This window comes from Vicia villosa, linkage group LG6 (assembly GCF_029867415.1).
Source record: "Vicia villosa cultivar HV-30 ecotype Madison, WI linkage group LG6, Vvil1.0, whole genome shotgun sequence".
NCBI classification, from domain to species: Eukaryota; Viridiplantae; Streptophyta; class Magnoliopsida; order Fabales; family Fabaceae; genus Vicia; species Vicia villosa.
This window is the reverse complement of record NC_081185.1, coordinates 159818189-159840846: the sequence shown is the minus strand read 5'-3', so window position 1 is coordinate 159840846 and position 22658 is coordinate 159818189. Positions and strand designations below refer to the sequence as shown.

Genomic DNA, 22658 nt, shown 5'->3' with positions numbered 1-22658 from the left:
AAGTAAATATTTGTTTGTATGTATAAGTAAATATTAATTTTGAATTATTAATTTAAATATTTGTTTATTAAAATATTAATAATAACCCGTATTGTTGTAAAGTAACGACCATTTAGTTTATCGGGATTTGGGTTTGTGAATCATAATTACAAATTTTGTTTAAAAAAATATTAAATGAATCAATATAAGTCAATTAAATTTTATAAAAAAATTAAATTAATTAAATTTAGGTTCTCTGTAATTTTTACAAGGGATGAAAATGGATGTTGACTTTATATATATTTAGTCTTTTAGAAGCATCTATCCAAATATACCCTTAACATTTTTGTATAGGTCATTCAATGTTTTTAATTTGCATTGAAATAATTCTTTAGAAGAACTTTCATGGTAATATACTAAAATTTTAAAAGATTACCTTATATAGCTGAGAAATATTTTTTTTATCGTATGTAGCAATTGTTGTTTGTACAACATATTTCTTTATCTTTTTATATCATTTGTCCCACATTCGATGTATTTAGACATATTTGTCAAACAAAAGATGTACTTAGACATATGTTCATTTTTCGTGTGATACCACGTTGTTATAATGATATAATTTTTTATTTTGAAAAATTAATTTTAAAATAATTTTTTTTGTTAATATAAGTTGAAATGATAGGTGTTAAAAAACTATAAATTATTTAATATCGAAAAGAAATAAGAAGACCAAAATTATATATGGTTTATAATTTTTCTTTACAAGAAGTTTCATTTGGAAGTACTTTAATTTTTGTATTTGAACTTTATGCTTTCTTATTCTTCATATAATCTGTGTTAGAATTGTTGAACAAATATTTATTTGAAGCACAATACTTTCTATTTTAATTTTGATGATAACATAATATAAAAAAAGAATTTTATCGTCTAATATTTATTAAATAAGTAAGGAAGTTAGGTCTTCTGATATAATAGATGAATTTAGAAGATTTTGTTTAAAACATGTGATAATAAGACACGCTCTAATATTTGTTAGTACAAGTTCACAAATCACAATTAGGGATGAAAATGCGTAAGGTTAGGTGTGGATTTTATACTACTCAAACTCGTACTTAAACTAGTACAAGATTTGCATGACAAAAGGTACAACAAACTGTACAATGATCAATGTGTTTTGACACTTCTTTTCCAACTTTATACTTCGACATTTTGAAGGTGTCTTAAGTTTAAATTATGTGTTTTAATATATTTTAGATTTGAATCATAAATAAGTTTTAGTTTATTTATTTTATGAATAAACTGCATTTTTATGCATGTTCGATGTGAAAATCAAAACTTGGGCTATAAGTATTGTTGTAACGAGCACTGTCAAGAACAAATTAAACTATGAGAATGATTGAGTTTCTTGAAAAAACACAAGAAACCCTTTAATTTTTACGAAAGGGAGAGAAGGGAGAAAAAGAAGAAGAAGAAAATCATGATTGGTTATAACTGTTTTACTACTCACTCTCTCAATTAGGGCTCAAAGATTACAAGTGAATAACAACAACCAATGTTATCTTTACAACATGAGAGAACCATTCTAGTTATAGACTACTAAGGTAACTTAAGTAACAAGCTAACTTAAATAATTGAGCTAACATACTGGCCTAATTCGACATGCTAACAACATAGCATATTTCGACATCAGCATATGAACTAACTTCGACTGCATGTTTATCCTCTGTCGAACCAAGGGAACAAACAAGCTTTCTTCATGTGGCTTTATCAACTGCATGGAGTGGAAAAACTTGCAACTTAACAATGTCTTAGTGATCATATTAGCAACATTATCTTCAGTCGAAACCTTCAGCACTTGGACTTCTCTACGCCCAATTATCTCTCCGATGAAATGCAACCTCACATTGATGTGCATGGTTTGCTCATGATAGGCTAAATTCTTCGACAAATGTATTGCACTTTGGCTGTCACATTTAATAGTGATTGCTCAACCTTGAAGTTTCAGTTCCTTAACATATACTTCAAGCCACAATGCTTCTTTCACAACTTCAGTAAGAAAAATATATTCCTCTTCAGAGGTTGATAAGGCAACAACCTTATGAAATGTAGCTTTCCAACTGATTGGTGTACCAAAAATAGTGAAACACATCCGAAAATAGATTTTCTAGAATCCTTACAACCTGCAAAATTAGAGTTGACAAATCCTTTGATTTCTACTTTCTTATCATCACCACAAGCTCCACCATAAATCATAACTCTATTTAGAGACTCATTTATGTACCTTAGAATTCACCTCAATGTGTGTCAGTGCGCCTTTCCAAGATTGGCCATATACCTACTTACAAGGCTTGTCGCATATCCTATGTTTGGTCTAGTACAGACCATGACATACATCAAAGAACCTACTATACTAACATATAAAATGTTATTCATTTAGGCTATTTTGACTTCAGTACTAAGAATTATTGGACTTGAGACCTCATACACAAGAGGAGTGAATTATGTAAAGGAAAGATTTTGGGACAAGACTTATCCCCAAAGTAAATTCATTAGGAAAGAAAATTCAACCACAGTGTTATTTTTTTAAGGAAAGGAATTTCATTTTAAGAAACGGGCCTGATTAAGACTTAATGGGCTTCTCTAAAGGATACCCCAATCAAAATTCTAGACCCGTGCACGGAGTGTCTTAATAATGCATTCAATCAAAATATTTTTTGAAAGTTCTATTATGAAAAAAAATTTAAAAAAATTTGAAATATAAATTATATTTAGGGTTATTACCATTTTACTTCCTTATCATATAGATTTATTTCATGTAAATTTTTTTTTTTGAAAAATAACCTTATCATTTCAAAGTACTAACAATTTAGTCCATAAACTCAAAATTTGCCGAAAAATCCACAGGAAACCTACGAATTTTAAATTTAAAAATTAAATTATTAGTATTTTGAAATGACAAGATTATTTTTTAAAAAAAAAATACAAAAAATAAATCAAAAATAGAATGGTAATAACCCTTATATTTAACTGTAATGCTTTAAAAAAATATTTTGACATGCAAATTTTCTTCTATATCAAAATTTGGAAAAAAAAGAATTTAAAAATAAAAAAAATAAGATGATTAAAAATTTTATAATTGAATATTTTGCTTAGAATATTTTTAATGCAGGGGATAGAGGAATAGGATATGGGCTAAAATCTTCTAATCATCCTTGCAAATATTTTTAGTTTTTATCCTTCGGTGCACTTTTTGGCATAACAATTACCCTAATCTCCTCTATTACTTTGCGTCCACGAAATCTCAAAGATTTTTATCTTTTTTATAATGGTTGCCAACTTTAATAGGAGCATCATTGACATTTATTGTTCTCATCTCACTTCATGTTTATCTCGTTTTTATAGTTGTATCTTCACATGCAAACCAAACATGTCACTCTTTCAATCCCACACACAATATTATTTCATATCTATCATAAAAAAGAATATCTCTTTTAAGAATTAAGCATATCAATTTCAAATTGGTCCAAAAATCATATGAAAATCACTACTAAAAGAAAATGTATAAATAAAACAATATATTTATTCTAACATGTGTTGATTAGTTGATGAATTAGGTATTAACCCTCTGGTAAGAAATTGTACTTGAAATGACAAAATTTAGAAAGTGGGATTGGATCGACCAATAAAATAGAGAAAAAGTGATTGCACACAGAAAAATGTTGCTCATGGTTTTCGAATGAACTCTTGTAATTTTAATGGGTCCCAAAAGTGGTATACTATATCTTTATCAAAACACTACTATTAGATACTTAAAGCTATCAAATCACTCTTAATCTTATTATGTGTTATGAATTTTTGTAGAGATGAATGTCCATGGTTTTTGACATATAAATAGTACGTGGCATGATCACCACTAATTGTGGGCCAATTCAATTCAAAAAAGGTAGTGAATAAAGTTTAAACCCATAGATTGTGTCAACTGCAATTTTGTCACCTTCATTACTAATAGGAAATTTTGAAGAAGTAAAAGTGCCCAATATAAAAGACTATAATAGTTGATTTGTTTGTCTGACATGATTCTTTTATCTTCTTCTAAAGCTTCATTACCGGAAGAATTAAATTAAGCTTTATTGAAGAAGTAAATGATGTTAAATGAACACAAAGATTTGATTCCATACTAAACGAACAGGATGACTTGACTTTATAAAAAGATACGTATTTGTTTATTAAATAAAAGATACAATGAAAATAGGTTGGCGGTTTTTTTTCTGTAACATATCTAAGAATCCGTAATTTTTTAAAGAAATTTTTTGGAGTTGCGTCTTCAAACGACCTTTATCTCGCGTTTATTAAAAATTAGTTTGAAGATGCATTTCTGAAATTTTTTAGGGTGAATTTAAAAATACATTTCCGAAAACACATATGACCTCATTTACTACATGTTTTTCATTGAAATTAGCGTCATTGTCGGGGACTCGCTATCGTTTTACCAAATATTATAGTCATAAGAATTGTATCATCGCGTTCTAGCCCTTGCTCTCTTGCGTTAATGGCCTTTACGCGTCGACTTAGCGTAATAAATTTGGTTCTCTAAAAATCGACATTTTATCGTGCCATTTCATCATAAAAAAATCAAGGATCAAAATCCCATCCACACGCTTCATTGGGAACTAAACATCCACGACACCATCTCAAATGGCACGGGCAGGCCCCAAAACTTGACCAACAAACCACCTATTAATGTCCTCATATGAAATAGCATGGAGTGGTCGTAGGATGTACTGGATATATTCAAACTGGCGCACACACCTCTCAAGTAAGTTTTTAGCCACAAACGTCTCTCATCGTAGATAACCACAAAAAAAGTGAAGTGTCATCAAACTCCTAGTGCAATATATGGTTTGCGTAGGGTGTCCATGTCACATCGTCTTCATTAAGCGCATCAATCCTCCTCATGTACTTCGTAACACCTTCCAGGTGTGCATGTATGCCCCTCTATATAGCTCGTGTGGAATCAACAGTGGTTGGAATAACCCGCCTCTCACGAATAGATGAGAAATGCTCAAATATCCAGAACTGCACAATGACACAAACTCATATAACCAGCAAGAAATTTCATAAAAATACCTAAAATAATAATAAATAAATAAATTGTATATCTGAAATAGACTCTTATAACCAGCAAGTTGCCCCGTCTAAAAATAATTGTGTCTCCACTTGCAGGATATAGAACAGTTAGTGCAACACGTCTTCATGCCTCATTGAAATGCTCAAGGTTGTTAAACAAACATATGAACTACACGTCGATATATACATGAGACTTATATGTTAAGATAGTACTTCCTATAAGGTGTAGTGTGTATATCCTGGCGAATGCCTCATACATACCTTTATGCACAAGATCTTTATACCTACCTTAGAGATAAGATAGGCGAAAGTGAGCACCTTTCTTAGTCCTAAATCGCTCTATCACCAGCTCCTCAGTAACCCCTCAAGTCTTGACAGTAGGAATATGTGCAACCTCCTGGCTAATGAGATGAGCGATGAAGAAACTACCTGCCAAGGGAAGATGGAACGGAGATAAGACATCATCCAAGGTAATCGTCATCTCACCAAATGAAAGATGGAAGGAAGATGTTTCCTTATGTCATCGTTCAATAAAGTTCGCCAATAACTAACTGTCAAGCATGGTTAACAAACAGTCCATCAATGGAAGAAGACTGCAATCATCAACAATCGCCTTGACCTCTTGTGGCATATTGACATCTAATAACTTCTTTATTTTTCCCCCGTGGTTGGGCACCTTCAGCGGCGGTCAGTCCTGTAATAAACAAAGTCAAAAGAATCAGTTATTTTCAATGTATGAATAATAAATTAAGTCACGTTATCGAGATATCATATACATACCTCTCCTTGCCATAATATGAATGCCACGTGATTAGCATATTGTATACATGCCTCTACATGCCAAAATATGAATGTCACATGGTCGGCATTATCAACATATTCTCCCTGCACGGAGATGTGAATCCTCTAAGTCACCTTGCCTCGCTCGAGTCCTAGCTGCCACAACTTTAGCTCTATCACATTGTCGAGAAGCAATCATGCCATCTAATCCTTTGGTCCTCACTGAAAAAAAACACAATTATTTAACCTGCCGGTTTTTTTGAAAAATCCGGTAGCACTATGACTATTTTCAGATTTTAAATAAACGGTAAAAATGCATACCTGTTTCCAATTTTTTTTTAAAAATCCGGTACAAACCTTACTTGTTTACAGATTTTTCAAAAAATACAGTTAAAATGCATGCATTTTTACCGGTTATTTCAAAAAAATTGGTATAATGTATGCATTTTTATCAATTTTTTTGAAAAATCTGGTAAAAAAGGATACGGAATTTGTATTTTTTCGGATTTCTAAAAACAATGCATGAAAAACCGATATAAACTAAAACACGTGGTAAAACTTGATACTTACTTCTCATAAATTTGAAATGTCTTATAGTCTGTTTGAAAAATCTTATAATCGCCATAGATTTTGAAAATATTTGAAATGCTCTAATGCTTTTGTGAAATGAGTTTTAAAATTTTACAAGGTTAAAATGGTAAATACATAGGGTCTATGGGGATTTCGGGTCAAACAGGAAGGTGCCAATAAAATCTCAGATAAAAGGGAAATGTTCCTCCCATCGTTAGGTCTCACCACCGCTCGTCTTCCTCTAGCATCCAGAGATGCATTTCCAAACACACCTTTTTTACACACTCCTCAGTGATAATGGATGAGAAACCCTTATTTTGTTAAAATTTATGTCAGAAGATGTTGCTAGAACAAGTTTAGTTCTACTTTTACAATCCTTAAGTTTTGATGATAACAAAAGATAAAGAAAAATTTTCTACACTAATCGTTTCATTAAGTATGCAGGATCTGAATGCAAAATCTAAACAAAATGGATTCTGAGCAAAGTTGATTCTAAAGAATCACTTCTGAAGTAAGTCAAGATCTGCAGAAAATTAAATTCTAAAGATAATCAACACCTGAAGATGGAGACTCTAATCAACGCGGATTCCAAACTCTAGACGTACAATGATGAAAAATGACTTTGATCAAGACGACTTTGGGCTCTAGATAAAGACCGTCTCTAAACTATGTACAAGAGACTCTTAAGTTTTCGCATCTAGACAATCACATTCATAGTTCTAATACTCATTATGGATTCTCTTTGAAGCCTCGGGACTCTAATATTTATAGACTTTGGAGTCTCACTCTCTCTAAATTTTGAAGACATACTCTGAACTCTGATTGGGTTTTAAATCTCCTTATATATTAAGCCAATGACAAAATTATGATTCAAAGAATATTCTAAAAAATAATACAACATTGAAAGCAAAAAAATCAAATGTTCCCTAAAATGACAAATATGTTGATATCCTTTCCACTACCTTGAAATCGCGGAAAAGGAAAGTATTATTGTATCAACGTGTTTCCACTCATTCAATCTTCACACCTGAAGGTGAGAAAAAAAATACAAGAATGGGGCTTGAATTGTTTTAAACTTTTCTTCTTTTTCTCTTAAATTCTCTTATCATATACTGAACACCGGATTTAGAATCTGAGTCAGAGTCTGATGATAGCGGCGGAATAATAATTCGGATTTAAAGGAAGATAGAAAGAAAGACGCGATTAATTGTCCTAGTCCTCCCATAAATTAAGAACAATTCAGCCCCCTTGCACTTACAAGGGATTTCCACTGTAACTAAATTTGATTACAAATGCTCAAACACAAAGCAAGAGACTTCCAAATGCTCAAGCATGCAAGAAAAAAACTTCAATGCTCAAGCACACAAGCAAGAGACTTCAAATGCTTAAGCAAAAAGCATGATACTTCCTATAATCTATATAAGAGATAAAAAATTGTTTGAAACTTATATCTGATATACCATCAGAGGTGTAAACAAAATACAACACAAACAGACTCTAAGACTTAGGAATTTCAAGAATATACAATAGTCTTATTCTTGTTTTGATCAGAACATTTGTCAATAATAACAACATACAACAACACAACAAATACATGCAACAACATAAAAAAATATACATTTTAGGACGCACCTTTTATAGAAACAAACAATCTACATAGAATATAATAAACTCAAACAACATCATACAACATAACCAGATTTTATAAATTTGTGAGCAATGAAAAAGATATATTATAAATTTCGATGACGCTTCTTTTATTGAAACTAATTATGGAACAGGAATCAATTCTGAAATTCATTTAGTTTGTGAAGCAATGAAAAAGAAATATAAGGAGGAAGAAGCTTACACAACATCTTCGTACTTCCTATATTTCTTTTCATTGTATCTCAAACTAGATGAAGTTTGTTGCCGTTATTGTTTCTTCATTAACTAATATGTGTTGTTCTTGTTGGGTCCTGCAATAACTATGAAAATTATCAACATGTGAAAACGCAAACTTATTTGTCAACAGAGAATGAAAAACATCTTGTTTGTGAAGCTATGAAGAAGAAGTACAAGGTGGATGAAGTTTTCATCATAGCTTAATGCTTCTTGTACTTTTTTTCATAGCTCCACAAACAATATGTATCATAGCCAAAATATGGTCTTTGTTAAGGTAGTGAAGACGAATCTGAAAAAGTGAGAACAATTAATCAACAAAAAAAACATGCCACAAATGAGATAATGGGGAAATATCTAACAATAAGATGTACGAAGAAGAATACCTTAACGTATGAAGCACAAGATTCACACCTAATGGCGAAGAAGAAGAAAAAAAATGGATGCTAGTGTTTCACTGTGAAGGAAACGACGCCACTGTCAATAAGTGAGAGTTAATTCGCTTATATATGGGTAAATTATTTCACAACGGTTATCTACCAACCATATTGATAAGTATTTATTTATTATAAATATATCACGACGGTGGAACGTACCAACCGTAGTCATATCCCTTTAAATTTTAAATATAATAAATAATTAAAAAAAGAAAAGATACGCCTTAACATTAAATGAATAATATATATGATGACGTTGACGTTCGAACCCATTAAAGCTTTATGATTTTACCACGGTTGGATGTTCAACCGTTGTTATATACAATTAATTTTTAATCAATAAACAAAAATAATATGGTAGCACCTTATTTTAGAGATGTCACCGCGGTGTAGTGAAGAACTATAGTGACCATGGCGTAGTGAAAAACAAAAATAATACAAGATATTTTTCAACTTCTATTTGAAAAAACATTGATTTTTAATATTCATTCTTATGGCAAATGCATTGCATTGCATCAGGATATTACTTTTAAAAAAGCAATGAGGTGGTTGTGGCTCTCTGTCTCCCTCCCTCCCTCCCTCTCTCTCCCTCCATGTCCGTATAACAAACTTTACCATTGAATTAAAATGTATTATCATATAAATCACGTTTATAAAATTTCACATCAATTAAAAATTACTTAATATGTAAAAGAGAATTATAAAAATTAACGATTTTAATGAAATTTTGTAAGACGTTAGTCTTTAAGGATCTTGTTGACATGTCAAATAATTTTCGATTCAAGTTAAATTTTATACATTATCTATATGATAATAGCTTTCAGTCCAACATTAAAATATGAATATGCGGTAAAGAGTTATCATATATGTCCTATTTCTAACATTAGAATACCTAAACACCACAATATATGTTAAGTGTCATTTTTTTTAACTTTGACTAACAGATATAAGAGAACAACCAGACTAATTGGCGGGATTTGGAGAGATAAGGGATGAATTTAACCTATATTTAACTTGTATTTGAATTCAACTAAATTTTGTTTTATTTAAACCTAATTATAGATAAAATTGTATCTACCATTACTATTTTTATACGAAAAAATCTAAAACGAACATATACATATCTACCATTGATTCTCTAATGATGCTTTTTGTTAAGGTTTGGTGACGATTATATAGTTCTGTCCATTCATTTTCCAGCTACTAAATTCTAGAATTAGATAGAACAGAATCCCTAAATCTGCGTGCTAAGTAAGGAACCCGATTCAAATGCTTCATCATTATTGTTATTATTGTGGTGTATATATATCTATACATGCATACTCCGAATATTTGAATAAATTCAACAAAACCACTGGTTTTTGCATAGGTAAGCAAGATAACATTACATTGAAGATTGAAGAAGTTGCATAGAGAAAAAGAAGATCAATGGCTCAAACTCAGGAGAAGCAAGTGATGGTGGTTGGCATCGACGACAGCGATTATAGTACCTACGCTCTTGAATGGACTTTGGATCATTTGGTTGCACCAATACCAAATCCAATCTTCAAACTTGTTCTTGTTTATGCCAAACCTTCTGTTAGTGCTAGTGTTGGATTTGTTGGACCTGGTATAAATATTTATGATTGTTGATGATATTTGATTTTGAAAATGTGTTGTTAATTTTTTATTGTTGATGATATTGATTTTGTGACAATGTTTTTGCAGGAGCTTCTGAGGTGTTGCCTATTGTGGACGCCGATTTGAAAAGAACTGCTGTGTTGGTTATCGAACGAGCTAAAGAAATCTGCACGAAAAGATCGGTAATTAATTAATTAATCGGCTTGTCATTTTCTGTTTTAGAATTTGGATTTTGATAGTTATATGCGTTCCTAATATTGTTATAGAAAAGATACGAAGGTGTGTCTGGTGTCTGAGTCGTTGTTCACCACGGATGCATATGTTTAGATTATGATCTGATAACTAGTTTAATTAATATCAGGTAAAAGACATAGTAGTCGAAACGGTGGAAGGTGATCCTAGAAATGTTCTTTGTGATGCTGTGGAAAAGCACCATGCTTCAACATTGGTTGTTGGTAGTCATGGTTATGGAGCTATAAAAAGGTACAGATTCATTCAGTTCTAGTATTCTCAAATGAATCAAAATAATCTCAAAGTGTTTGTTTCTCAAATCTGTTATTATTTGCAGGGCGGTTTTAGGGAGTGTAAGTGACTATTGTGCTCATCATGCTCATTGCACTGTGATGATTGTGAAGAAGCCAAAACACAAACATTGATCTCATTGGCTGCATCTACATTATACTAAAGCAATAAGAATTAATCTTTTCATCAAAAGAAAACATGAATTCCTTTAAAAAAATCATTATGCTTGTTTATTCCATGTCATGTTGACTCTAGACTAAGGTTTATTTCACTTTTTTAATATAATCAAAACACTAATAGTTTGTAAATGTGATTGTTCTGTCACTTATGTGTGCTTAAATGAATAATGTGTGTAAGGTGATTCTACCATATTCAATACTTTCTCTTTTACTTGTCAGGGCTTTTTATCTGGAAAAGTTGTTTTAAGTGACATTTTACCTGTCAAGGCCGTTTTAAGTTTTTGGATGTTTGATATAGGTTTATCATGTTTTAACTACGAAAAATAAATTGAGCCTTACTTTTCCATGGTTTAACCATGACAAATATGTTATGAGGCTATTTTTAGCCCCTCTTTAACCGTGACAAATTTTGAATCTGTGCGACAATTTGCCTTACACGCGCTCAAAAACAGCCTTAAATTTTGAATTTGTGCGACAATTTGCCTTACACGCGCTCAAAAACAGTCCTGAACGTGGTTGCCTATCTCCACCTAAACTTCGGTTTCGTTACTCTATGAAAGACTACATACAAAAATATGATTGGAACTAACAGCTGAACAGATTGTTACAAAAGTTGAGTTTGGTGATCAGCAAAATCACATACTAATAATACTATTAGGGTCACCAACTCTTTTGGCACCACATTCCCCAAAACCAAGTTGAAACTTAAAAGCACTGATTCCTAATTACAAAATCTTCCAAAGATTGCAGAATAAATCAGTAAGGAATTTATGATAAAAAGACCACAAAAATGCTAAATCTTAGTAATCTGTCATGACTCATGAGTTGGCTTATCCAAACAAACAAAAAATCAGTCATGAGTGGATTTAGCATAATCACTTGAAAAACATATTTGAGAAGTGCAAACATAAGGATATAAGAATGTGCATCATAATTTCACAAGTAGGATTTGCAAAATGGGATCCTAAGACAAACTCTTGAAATCACACAAACTTGATAGAATAATAATAATAAAATAACAAAATGAAGAAATACAAAATAGAAATGAAAATAAATCCTAGTCTCATATGAGATCTTTCTTCTCTCATATACTAGAGAACCAAACAATGACAATTATCAAATCCAACAAACAAAAGACAAAGACAGAACATGAAAACAAAAACTACAAAACAACAATCAAGCGTACATAGGAACATCAGTCCAAGCACCAGAAACATGACCATTATCACAAACATAAGCCCTAACAACAGGCTCCCCATCTTCATGATACCCAAACCCTCTCTTCAAACAAAAAGCAGAGTGAAGATCCCAAGTATGATTACACGAACAAAAAGCACAAGGCATATCAACTTTCTTCCTGTTACTACAATCATTCACCGTCTTCCAAACTCGCGTCCTCTTGAAATTCATAAACACCCCTCTGAATAGCCTATACTTTCTCTTCTCCTCCAAATGAACACACCCAGGCCAATCACAAACATACAAACAATCATCACGGTACTGTCTCGCAAGCAGTTTACTCCCTTGTTCTCTACTCAGCGTCCATTTTCCCGTCGCTAAGTGCGAACTCAATGAACCACTAACCTTTCTTTTCTTGGATTCAACCGGAACATCAACAACACCAGCTCGAATCTCTTCTTCGTGGAGTTCTTGTTGTTGATGGGACTCTGAATCTGCATAGAGGGTGTCATGGTAAAGATCATCGTAAAGTGACCAAATGGAAGAACATTCATTCGGTTGAGTAGGTTGAAGAGGAAGAGAGGATGAAGCTGTTGCTGAGGTGGTGGTGGGTTGTTGTTGTTGTTGTAGTTGGTGGTGGTGTTCGTCGGGGAAATCGGCGGTGTTGTTGAAGAGGATACCGGCGTGAAGAGGACCGGGGCAACAGAAGGAGAGTTTGAGAAGAGAGTGACCTTGCGAAGAAGAGAGAAGCTCGGAGGGGATGGTGAGAGAGGTTTTGTTCTTCCAGCAGAAAGCATGGATGAGGGAGTTGAGCTTGGAAGAGACGCAAGAGAGACGAGCCCAGTCACGAGGGTCTTCTTCAACCTTCCATAGGATGTTGAGAATTATGTCGTCGGTTAATTCTGACAACATTTTTTTTGAGTTTGAGATTGTTGTTTCTGAACCACAAGAAGTGGTGTTGGAAATGTGTTGTGTTTGCGGTGTTGGGTTGGTGTATATATATATACATTAATATTTTAATTTTAATGAAAATGGTTAGTAATAATTACCGACACAGTTTTCAATAACTGCGTTCTCCTCACATACTATCGGACACGTTGAATTTACGTAGATAAAAGAAGTAAAAGAAAAAAATATATAATGTTACTAAAGTATTTATTTTTAGGCTTTTATTTAAAATTTTGTCTAAGAATGAATCTGTACTCAAATTTCACCTACTTTAATGTAAATGTAATAGTTCAACTGTCTGTTTAAATATGGTTGGTTCAATAAATTTTTTAATTTTTTGTTTTAAGGTTCAATGAATCTATTCTATAAATCATTCTAGAATTTATATAGAATTTTTTTTCTCTCTTTTCGGTGAAAATTATTTTGGTGAATGTTTCTGTAGAGGAGAGTTTTTTGTAATGTATACTTATCATTTAATCATTTAAAATCACATTATTTTTTATATTTAATTATTTTTAAAAATTAATTTTATAAATTAAATATCAGTACAAACAAATAACCAGGTACGGAGCTACAGCCCAGCGAGCCCAGGCACCCGAGCGCTCAACCTCTCCTTTCATATGTTCCCCACTTAATAGTCGATTTTTAGACAACACCAGTAAAAAAAATTAGTAACTTTTAGACAAAATTAAGACAAAATTAGTAAAAATATGGTGTGAAATTTTTAAATAATATCGATGACAAATTTTTTAGACAAAATTAAGGGCAAAATTAATAGAAATAGGGTGTAAAATTAATAAAAATAATGTGTAAATTTTTTGCCCAAACCTCCCTAAAATTTATGACTCTGCCACTACAAATAACAACGGTGTCTACTTTTATCTTCTCGAATACTAATGTTTTTTAAGGAACCTTTTCAGTGTAACATGTTACATGTTTAATAATTGACTATTTGAATATATTTTTAAAATGTAGAAATGAAATAATAAATAATGTTAATTAAAAATACAATTAAAATATCATTAATTTAAAAAGTACTAGTATACTTTTAAAGAAAAATTGAGCATTCATTGTGATGAGAAGTGTAAAAGAGGTAGTAAGTGATTGCAACTATTAATTTATAAAACCGATTTACCTATTTTATTTTGTTGCCCAGTGGTATACCACAAATTCACAACATAGAAAAAGGAAGGGTTAAATGAACGCTCAACAAAATAAATAAATGAACCACAACATGAGTAATAAATGAAGAGTTCAATGATGAAAGAGTCTATCCCTTGAAAGCAACAGTACTTTAAAATGAAAAGAGTTGATAGAAAATAAAATAAAACACAACCACAAGAGAAGAAAAAGGACAGACATAGCACGATCCACAGTTGTTGTTGCGACTTGACAATCAACTTGTTTCTGTATGGCACCTACCGTTAGATAAATTCAGACCATAATCACACATTTCTTATCTCAAGTAAAGGGATGACAATGATGCCCACACCTTTTTTTTCACGTGCTTTCTAATTCTTGTAATTGTTGTAATTCTTGAAATAAAAATGACACTGTTCCAAAATGGGTCATTTGCAACAAAAAAACATCATTTTAATTAATCCTTCTCTTTTCTCTAACAAACAAGTATCACTTTAATTTCAACTTGCAAAAGTATAGCATAATAAAAGCTTCAAATAAAGCTATTTGACAAGTTTCAATCCTTTTTAGGATAGGTTCAAGTTATTTGACAAGTTATAATCCTTTTTTAGATCGGTTCATCCAAGAGAAGGAATTATATGTTGAGTTTGACTGATAAGGTGAAGGGAGGAATTTTAACATAAGTATAAAATTATATTGGAGAATATGTCAAATAAAATGAAATTTAAGTTAAAAAATTATATGAAGTATGTTCCCTTCTAAATCCACCAATTATGAAGGAGAGCAAAATTTGGTTTCCCTTCCCTCCACTTTTCTTCAACCACACAGGCACTAGATCCATCAGGCACACAGAGGATTGGGCAAATGTATCGCCACACATTTATAAATAATGTTAATATAGCCAATACAAATTACAAAATAAATCCAAACAAGGAACTAAATAGTAAGTTTGACATTCAGCAGTTTACTATACTACCATATAAAATTAAGTTCCATCAATTTCCTCAATAGCCTAAGGTGCCAAAAGGCACAGGTCTCGAGTACAGTTCATAGGAATTTAAAGTTCCACAACTTCAACCCAGCCAACGTCAAATTTAACTAGAAAAAACTTTGTAACACTCGCCCTCATCCACTTCTTCAATTGTAACAATTAGAGCTTACCTGTCAGATCAAGTCCCAAACAAAATAGGAATGAGCATAAAGCCAGTAGTATCAAACAAAATTAATTAAAACAAATGCAACTACGACATCAAGGATGAAAGATCTCAAGATAGTGACCTGGATAAACTTTTGCTTCTGCTCCTACTTGGACTCTTGCTCCTACTTGGACTCCTGCTAGCACTGCGCTTTATGGGGCTTTTGTTACGCTGATAAATAAAATCATTAGTGGGAATGCCCAAAATACCATACACATAACTTTAAAACTGCAAATACGCTTTCTAAATTTCAACACACTATACATCGACTTTCCCACCTTAGAGTACCAAACACCAAATGCTTTCTTGAAAGTTTTACAACGATAACAGGAAAAATGAGAACCATCTACTTCACCCATGTGTTCTTGTGGCAATGCATGACATGATATAAAAGCTAAGATTTCCATTTTACGATGCAAATGACAACAGCTAAAAGTATGTTTTGAACTCCTAGTCCCTCTCATGATTGGCCGTGTTACAACATGAGTTGATTTTAAAAACACTAATTCAGCCAATACAAGGGAGAAGAAGAAAATTAATGTTCAATGGTAGTTAGAGAAAATTCACTCACCAGAGGTAATGGAGACCTTGACCTTGACCGTGATCTGCAAAAGTTCCACAAACAACAGAATTTAAATCCACAAGTCCCGTTATCAAATTTGATCCAACAGCCTTGATGTCTCTCCAATGTCAGATTGCAAACCCAAGAGAGGTAAAAAAACAAATATCATAAAATATAAAAAAACACAACAGAGAAAGCAAAAGAACGCAAAGTTATGGGCAACAAATGCATAGTAATTTGATGAAAAATGAATGAAAAATAAACCATCATGGGGTTCAACTAAGACACCAGTGAACTGGAGAAAAGAAATCTTCCATTGCACCATAAAATCCAGACAGTGCACCCTAGTGCTTCATTGGTGGAGATTTCCAAATCCAATTTCCTTTACATGCTAAAATGGCAATCCATGATCTCGTTGTTTCCCAATCTAGCACCCATGGACATTTACATGCTAAAAGTATTAGAACAAATGTACTATGAGGGTATCCAAAGGCACCCATCTAAAAAATATCATACCTCCACAACAAATTGAGTTGCAGGCAATTGAACCAAATCCCACCAAGTCCCTAATTTCCAATTTCCAGTATGCCGCAATTTCCATATCTAAGAAAAAACAAAGTAATTTTCACAAAAACAAAAGGAAACTGAAAGAGAACATTCCGGCAGGGAGGCATGTTTCTCCGGATACAGCGCGACCAATGCATGAATGAAAAAAATTGACGCGAGAGGGCGATGTGAAGAGAGCAAGAGTTGAGTTTTAAAAAAAAACTTATTCGCATAATGAGGTATTGCTCTGTGACTTTCACTTTTTATAAAAGAAGGGTGTTTAACAAAACTAAGTTCACTAGGATGAGTATCAACACAAAACAACAGATGGCAAAGACAACTGACTTCAGTAAGACAAAACCGTACAAGCTACATTGTTTATGCTAAAACTTTGCCGAGGCAATATATGCTTGAAATTATATGTTTCATGAATGAAACTCTGATTGCTTCTATTTCATTCATTATCAATACCCATAATTAGAGAATGTCCCTCCATGAAACCTATTAACATGCCTCTTTTAGGAGGACACTTTTAGTCCCAGCACAATATCTAAGAGACTAAGAAACTCCAAATAGATTACTAAATGCCCAAGTTGGGCATCAAACCCAAACAACAATCAAAATATACTTCAAAAGATTTGCCATCAGTCAAATATTAATAGCTATGTGTGTACACATTCAAACATTTCATACCCTGATAAAGAACGGGACCTAGATCTTGAGCGAGAACGAGAAACCGATCTGGCGGGAGATTTAGCAGGTGATCGTTGGGAGGATTTACCCTTTGGAGATTTGCTGCATGACAGACAAAAGTTTTATTTAGGAAAAAAACAAGAAGAAATCTTTACAGAAGGAATCTTAGAATCCAATACATGTGTTGAACAAACCTTGGGCTCCGCACAGGACTGTCACTGCGACTGCGGCTACGGCTGCGGCTACGGCTGTAGCTTCTTCCTCTAGAATGAGATGGGCCACGACTAGGACTTCTAGAGTCCCGTCTTGAATCATATTCCCTCACCTGTATGAGCAAAAAGAGGGAAAGAAATATCAATAGAAGTGACATGCATTGGGAAAAAAATACTTTAAAAAATCCAATTCAGGTCATACGCGAACATAAGACTTGGAAAATGCATTCCGGAACTCAGAGTCATCAAGCTTTTTGATCTGCAGCAAAAAGAAGTATAAAATCACAACAATGCAAAGCTCACAAAAGGCTTAGGCTGTTCATTATTTCCTTTGAAATAAATATAACCATATAACTGAAGAAGTGACTCACAGCATATTTCATGTCATCGTAGTTTGTGTAATCCACAATTCCAGTAGTACCTGAAAATCAATCACACTACATTAAAGAGCTCTTTGAATCATAACAAAAAAAATCTAACTTTTCTAACAGGCTACCATAACATAGATGGAACAAATAGCATACATATTGGTTAGTGCATACTGTGTTTTCACCAATACCAACAAAACTATGTCTGAGTTTTAGGGATACTTCATTTATAAAACCATTATCTAACTTGCCAATGTTGCCATATTAAACAACAGTACTTTTCATTTCAGTTGGATTAAAAAAATATACAACAATCAAGCCTTGTCTCACTAAGTGGGGTTGGCTACATGGATAAAATTCTGCCATAATGTTCAATCCAAGACCGTGATCTTATTCCACTGAGTTGAATTAAAAATATATAGAATTAAAAGTAAATGTGGGATATATTATGGGATCAGGTGGGACCCATTTTAGAGTTTTTAATTGATTGTATGGAATTTAATAATGTAGTTGAGTTGTTTAAATAATTGGTAAGTGTAAAATAATATTAAAAATAAAGTGGGGCTCATTTAAAGAACTCAAATGAATGTGATGGATGTGGGTGCTCTAAGACAAGCTGGCGGGAGGGGGAATAATAAACCAGCAATTTCAAAACTTCTTAATTACTAATACTAATATATAATACGAAGGGAAAAACTAGACGGAAAAAAGTCATTTGAAGGTCCTGTACCCCTTCCATCATGAAAAACTTGGGAAAAGCAAACATCCCCTGCTTTTCGCATGTGATCCTACATTAAAGAAAACCATTAATTGATAAGCACCCAAATAAATAATCTGATAGAATGGTAATGAAGATAGACTGATAGAACTGTAATGAACACAACATCTCACCTTGAGATCCTGCCAGGATGCAGAAGATGGCAATCCACTGACTAGAACTGCAAAAGAGGACCTCAAAATTTCAGAAGCATACCAAAAGAATTCTCAAATAAAACATAATCAATGCTCTAAAAATCCTACACACCCCGATATTCAGAGCGCCTGGATACTCCACGTCCACCCCTGCCATTGCTTTGACTACTATGTCGATCTCTTGAAGATGAATTACCAGTACCACGGCCACCATGAGCAGCCTCCACCTGTAAAGATCCAGGTTTAAACAATATTAGGTATTGCGTCTATCATGCCCCCTCTTCTGACAGAAGTAATTAAGGTTATCATATCATTAAACCATATAAATGTAAAACATAACAAACCCGTAATCGGTGCCCGTCAAAATCATAACCATCACGCCCGCGAATTGCATCCTCAGCATCTTGAGCATCATCAAACTGCAAAAATCAGTTCTCTGTTAGAAACTAAAAAGAAAGAGAAAAGGGGATTTTCAATTTTCAATAACCTACATATCTCCCAACTCACCTCTACAAATGCATAGCCAGGGGGCCTTGGCGGAACCTTTAGGTCAATGTGAGTTATGTGTCCATACTACAAAAGCAAAATTTATAAGATACCAGTAGGTAAACAAGAAGCAATCTTTTAAATAATGAATATAGTGGAATAAAGCCAATGTAGGTATAGATCATAGCAAGTTGAGGGCTTTCAAGTTGAAGATTAAGGTAAAATTAATTACAGCAAATCCCCAAACACTTCAAAACCCTAACTAGTGAGATATATTCCAGATCAAAAGGGAAAAAACAAATTGAATAAATAAATCAGAAATAACCTTCATAAACAAATCTTCAACTTCTCTTTCACGGATATCGCCGGGAAGATTCCCAACATAGACGGTTCTGCTCGAACGTCTGCTCATTCTGTTCTTCTACAGAAAATCCAATAGCAAAAAGTTAAGTAACAAGAAGCAGCGATTAAAAATAAATAATTTTTATGCACTAGTGGATAATTCAAGAACGGTGAATCGAATTCAGCGACGAAATTGAATTGTTCGTAGGGAATGAAATTCGAAGTAGGATACGGGAGATTGGTGAAAATCGAAATTGAAGAAAGATGGAAGGAATAGATGATTAGGGATAAGGGGTGAATTACCTCTGATTGGAGGGGAAATGGGGATCGATGGCGTTGCCGTGAGAGCTTCGAATGTTGTTAGGGTTTTGATTTTGGGGGGAGAGAAGAGGGTATTTATTTTTCTGATATAATATATATTGGTTTGAGAAAATAGTGATTTATAAATATTTTGCCTTCCAACTTTCACAACAGGACTATACTATTATTTATTTGTTTTTTAAAATTGAAATCTATTGTTCAACTCGCTTTTATATAAATGTATTTAAATATAAAAAAATTTCTCAACCAATTTCATGTCCTTCTCACGCACCACTGAATTGTCTATTTTTCCCTCGTGCTTTCGTAGATGCATCTCCGGAAGCACTTTTCTTGTTAAGCGTTGTTTTGTTCCGTAGATGCACCTACGGAAGTCTTTTGCATGTGCATCTACGGAAAGATTTTGGTGTTATATCTCGCGCCAGACCTTTCCTCTTCCTCATTCTTCACATTTTCAAACTCGACTCTCTCAACCCCAAACTCTCTTTCCCCTACCTCAAAATCGATATCAAGTTCGGCTACATTGTCAACATCAACTTCAACTATCTATCAAGTTCAAAGCGATATTTTAATCGGTAAATTTTTGAAATTTTTAGTTATTTTAGAGTAGTTTATTGAATTAGAATGTGTTATTTAGGTGTAGAAATGAATTGGTAGGTTTAGCAATAGTGTTTAGAGACAATGTTAGGGTTGTTTGAGGTTTTAAAAGGACGATCAAGCCACAAAAATTGAGTTTGTAGTGGCTGGAACTGTATTCAGACGCCATTGTTGCATTTCTGAATTTCAGTTGCTTCGGTAGATCCTACGGAAGAGATGGACGTTGGGGCTTTCCGTATGTCCATCTACGGAAGCACCCAATGTATTGACAAGTAACATGCTTCCGTAGGTCCATCTACGGAAGTACCCAATGTTTTTAAACTAACATACTTCTGTAAGTACATCTACGGAAAAAGTATTTTTTTTTAATTTCTTATTTTTTAATATTTCAATGTTCATGTAGGGTTACCTATGCAGACATTATGGCTCACGGGCCAGATAGAGATATACATGGGAGGACTGCGCAACACGCATTTGTGCATCGCGAACGAGCGCGTGTTATATCTCAGGTGACTGATGGAGCAGTTGTTTCACCTGATACACCCGCTCCAACCGGGACTTCTACATCTGTCCCAGTTGAGGGGGGTCTTAGCTGCTGTTCCAGTTCATACACCCGCTACAGCGGGGCATTCTACAGTTGTCCTAGTTGAGGGGCCTTCCCCGTCTACTACTACTTCACTGAGGCCCCGGGACAATACAGAGGGTTCTTCACATATGCCACCATCTGTTAGCTGAAGATTTCGTTTCATATTATTTATCCTTCGAAGGAGTAGAAAATCGAAGGAAAGATGGTTACTGATGGCCATCCCTTAAAAATAAAAGAATGACTACTGATGGTCATGCTTCGAGAGTAAAGGTTTCTAAGTTCACTATGAAGATAATGAATACTAAAAGCTAGCGAAAAGTATGTGTCTTCGGGGACTTAGACAAATTTGTAAATATATTCAAGTATTACTACTTAGCGTGTTTTTTAGTAGTGTTTGTTTAATACACTGCCACGTATCGAAGACAGACTCAAGCGGGAAGATTTGAAATTCGAAGACGGTTTCGTAACTGTCCAAGTAACAGATGGCATCGCTAGGAGTTTTTATGAGAAACGTGGCAGCAGATTAGTATAGGACCGTTAAGGTCGAAACTAGTATAAATAGGAGTCTTAATGTTAGGATTCTGTGTGTTCATTTTGTACAAATCACTCACATATTTACTCAAGTATCAAGCGTTAAGAGAAAGAGTTCGCTGAGAAAATGTACGTATGACACCACCATTTTAATACATGTGTATTATCTTTTATTTTTGAATATCTTCCAGAATTACTGCATTTCGTTTACTTCTTGTCATTTACATTTCTGCATCTTTACTTTAATGTCATTTACTTTTGAATTACTTTCATGTTATTTACTTTCAAAGTCTTTTACATTTCTGCAGTTTAAGATTCTTTACGTTTCAATTGTCCTTTTAATTTTTCTATGTTATGTTACTTATCTTTTCGTTGAAGTCACATTTATATGTAACAAAGTGATTGTCAAGACTATTTGTTCTATTAATCGAACAACGCTTATTTAAAAAGACAAATAATGAATATGGTTCGAATGAACGTTGATGACAATCTTCTTGACTATGTGTCCTAGGATCAATCTAGTCGATCCTGCGAGTAACCAAATCATATTTATTATAGTTTGGAAGACTAGCGGTTGTTTACCGGAAATCACCGTAAACAAATTGGCACACCTGGTGGGACAGTGTCGAGCAGATTGTTTTAATCAAGTGCTTTATTTTTGTCTAGATAATATCAAGATCTTGTATGAACCTTAGGAACGGTAAATTAAAGAACAGTGCACAACCGATTCCCAAACGAAGGTACAACAAGAAAATGGTCGTTACGGCCAGTGCAGGGGGTGATCAAGATCCCCCACAAGGTTCAGGATCAGGAGCGGCAAATTCGACTTCTACTCAAGGAACACGAGATGCAACGGGTCCAAATGGATCGAGACCTGCAGATAATTCCCAGGCTTTGCCTGAAAATAATACAGGGCCTTCAGGGACTATTCCAGTTTCAGTGTCGAC

The 22658-nt window shown here is 33.5% G+C and overlaps 3 protein-coding genes across 4 annotated transcripts; 1 reads left to right on the top strand and 2 right to left on the bottom strand.

The window, feature by feature from the left end:
* Positions 1–9883: 9883 nt before the first annotated feature.
* On the top strand, positions 9884–11313 carry LOC131610833 (universal stress protein PHOS34). Its single transcript, XM_058882883.1, has 5 exons — positions 9884–10025; positions 10144–10383; positions 10482–10576; positions 10756–10877; positions 10963–11313. Exons 2-5 carry the CDS (start codon positions 10203–10205, stop codon positions 11048–11050), a joined length of 486 nt encoding a protein of 161 aa, XP_058738866.1. The 5' UTR covers positions 9884–10025; positions 10144–10202; the 3' UTR covers positions 11051–11313.
* An 812-nt stretch (positions 11314–12125) lies between these two features.
* On the bottom strand, positions 12126–13259 carry LOC131610832 (phytochrome A-associated F-box protein). Its single transcript, XM_058882881.1, has one exon. The coding sequence runs from the start codon at positions 13184–13186 to the stop codon at positions 12272–12274; it is 915 nt and encodes a 304-aa protein (XP_058738864.1). The 5' UTR covers positions 13187–13259; the 3' UTR covers positions 12126–12271.
* A 1959-nt stretch (positions 13260–15218) lies between these two features.
* On the bottom strand, positions 15219–20133 carry LOC131610830 (serine/arginine-rich-splicing factor SR34-like). Of its 2 annotated transcripts, XR_009286659.1 has the most exons (15): positions 19983–20133; positions 19663–19758; positions 19359–19424; positions 19196–19270; positions 18964–19078; positions 18831–18877; positions 18670–18727; positions 17943–17992; positions 17774–17830; positions 17554–17684; positions 17360–17461; positions 16637–16723; positions 16385–16547; positions 16130–16163; positions 15653–15729 (listed from the first exon to the last, which is right to left on the bottom strand). XR_009286659.1 is itself a non-coding variant. In XM_058882879.1 (14 exons), exons 2-14 carry the CDS (start codon positions 19747–19749, stop codon positions 15520–15522), a joined length of 915 nt encoding a protein of 304 aa, XP_058738862.1. In that variant the 5' UTR covers positions 19750–19758; positions 19983–20133; the 3' UTR covers positions 15219–15519. The 2 variants fall into 2 exon arrangements, 1 of the variants encoding a protein (XP_058738862.1); XM_058882879.1 differs by lacking the exons at positions 16385–16547; positions 16637–16723 and adding an exon at positions 15219–15523 and having other exon boundaries at positions 15641–15729.
* Between the last annotated feature and the right edge of the window lie 2525 nt (positions 20134–22658).

Bases quoted from the DNA above. Each gene is read 5' to 3' on its own strand.
- LOC131610833 (XM_058882883.1), top strand. From the start codon at position 10,203: ATGGCTCAAACTCAGGAGAAGCAAGTGATGGTGGTTGGCATCGACGAC. The intron at 10,577-10,755 runs GTAATTAATTAA...AATTAATATCAG, and splicing joins AAATCTGCACGAAAAGATCG to GTAAAAGACATAGTAGTCGA. The intron at 10,878-10,962 runs GTACAGATTCAT...TATTATTTGCAG, and splicing joins GGTTATGGAGCTATAAAAAG to GGCGGTTTTAGGGAGTGTAA.
- LOC131610832 (XM_058882881.1), bottom strand. From the start codon at position 13,186: ATGTTGTCAGAATTAACCGACGACATAATTCTCAACATCCTATGGAAG.
- LOC131610830 (XM_058882879.1), bottom strand. From the start codon at position 19,749: ATGAGCAGACGTTCGAGCAGAACCGTCTATGTTGGGAATCTTCCCGGC. The intron at 17,831-17,942 runs GTGAGTCACTTC...TTTTTGCTGCAG, and splicing joins ACGATGACATGAAATATGCT to ATCAAAAAGCTTGATGACTC. The intron at 17,685-17,773 runs GTATGACCTGAA...TTGCTCATACAG, and splicing joins TTTCCAAGTCTTATGTTCGC to GTGAGGGAATATGATTCAAG.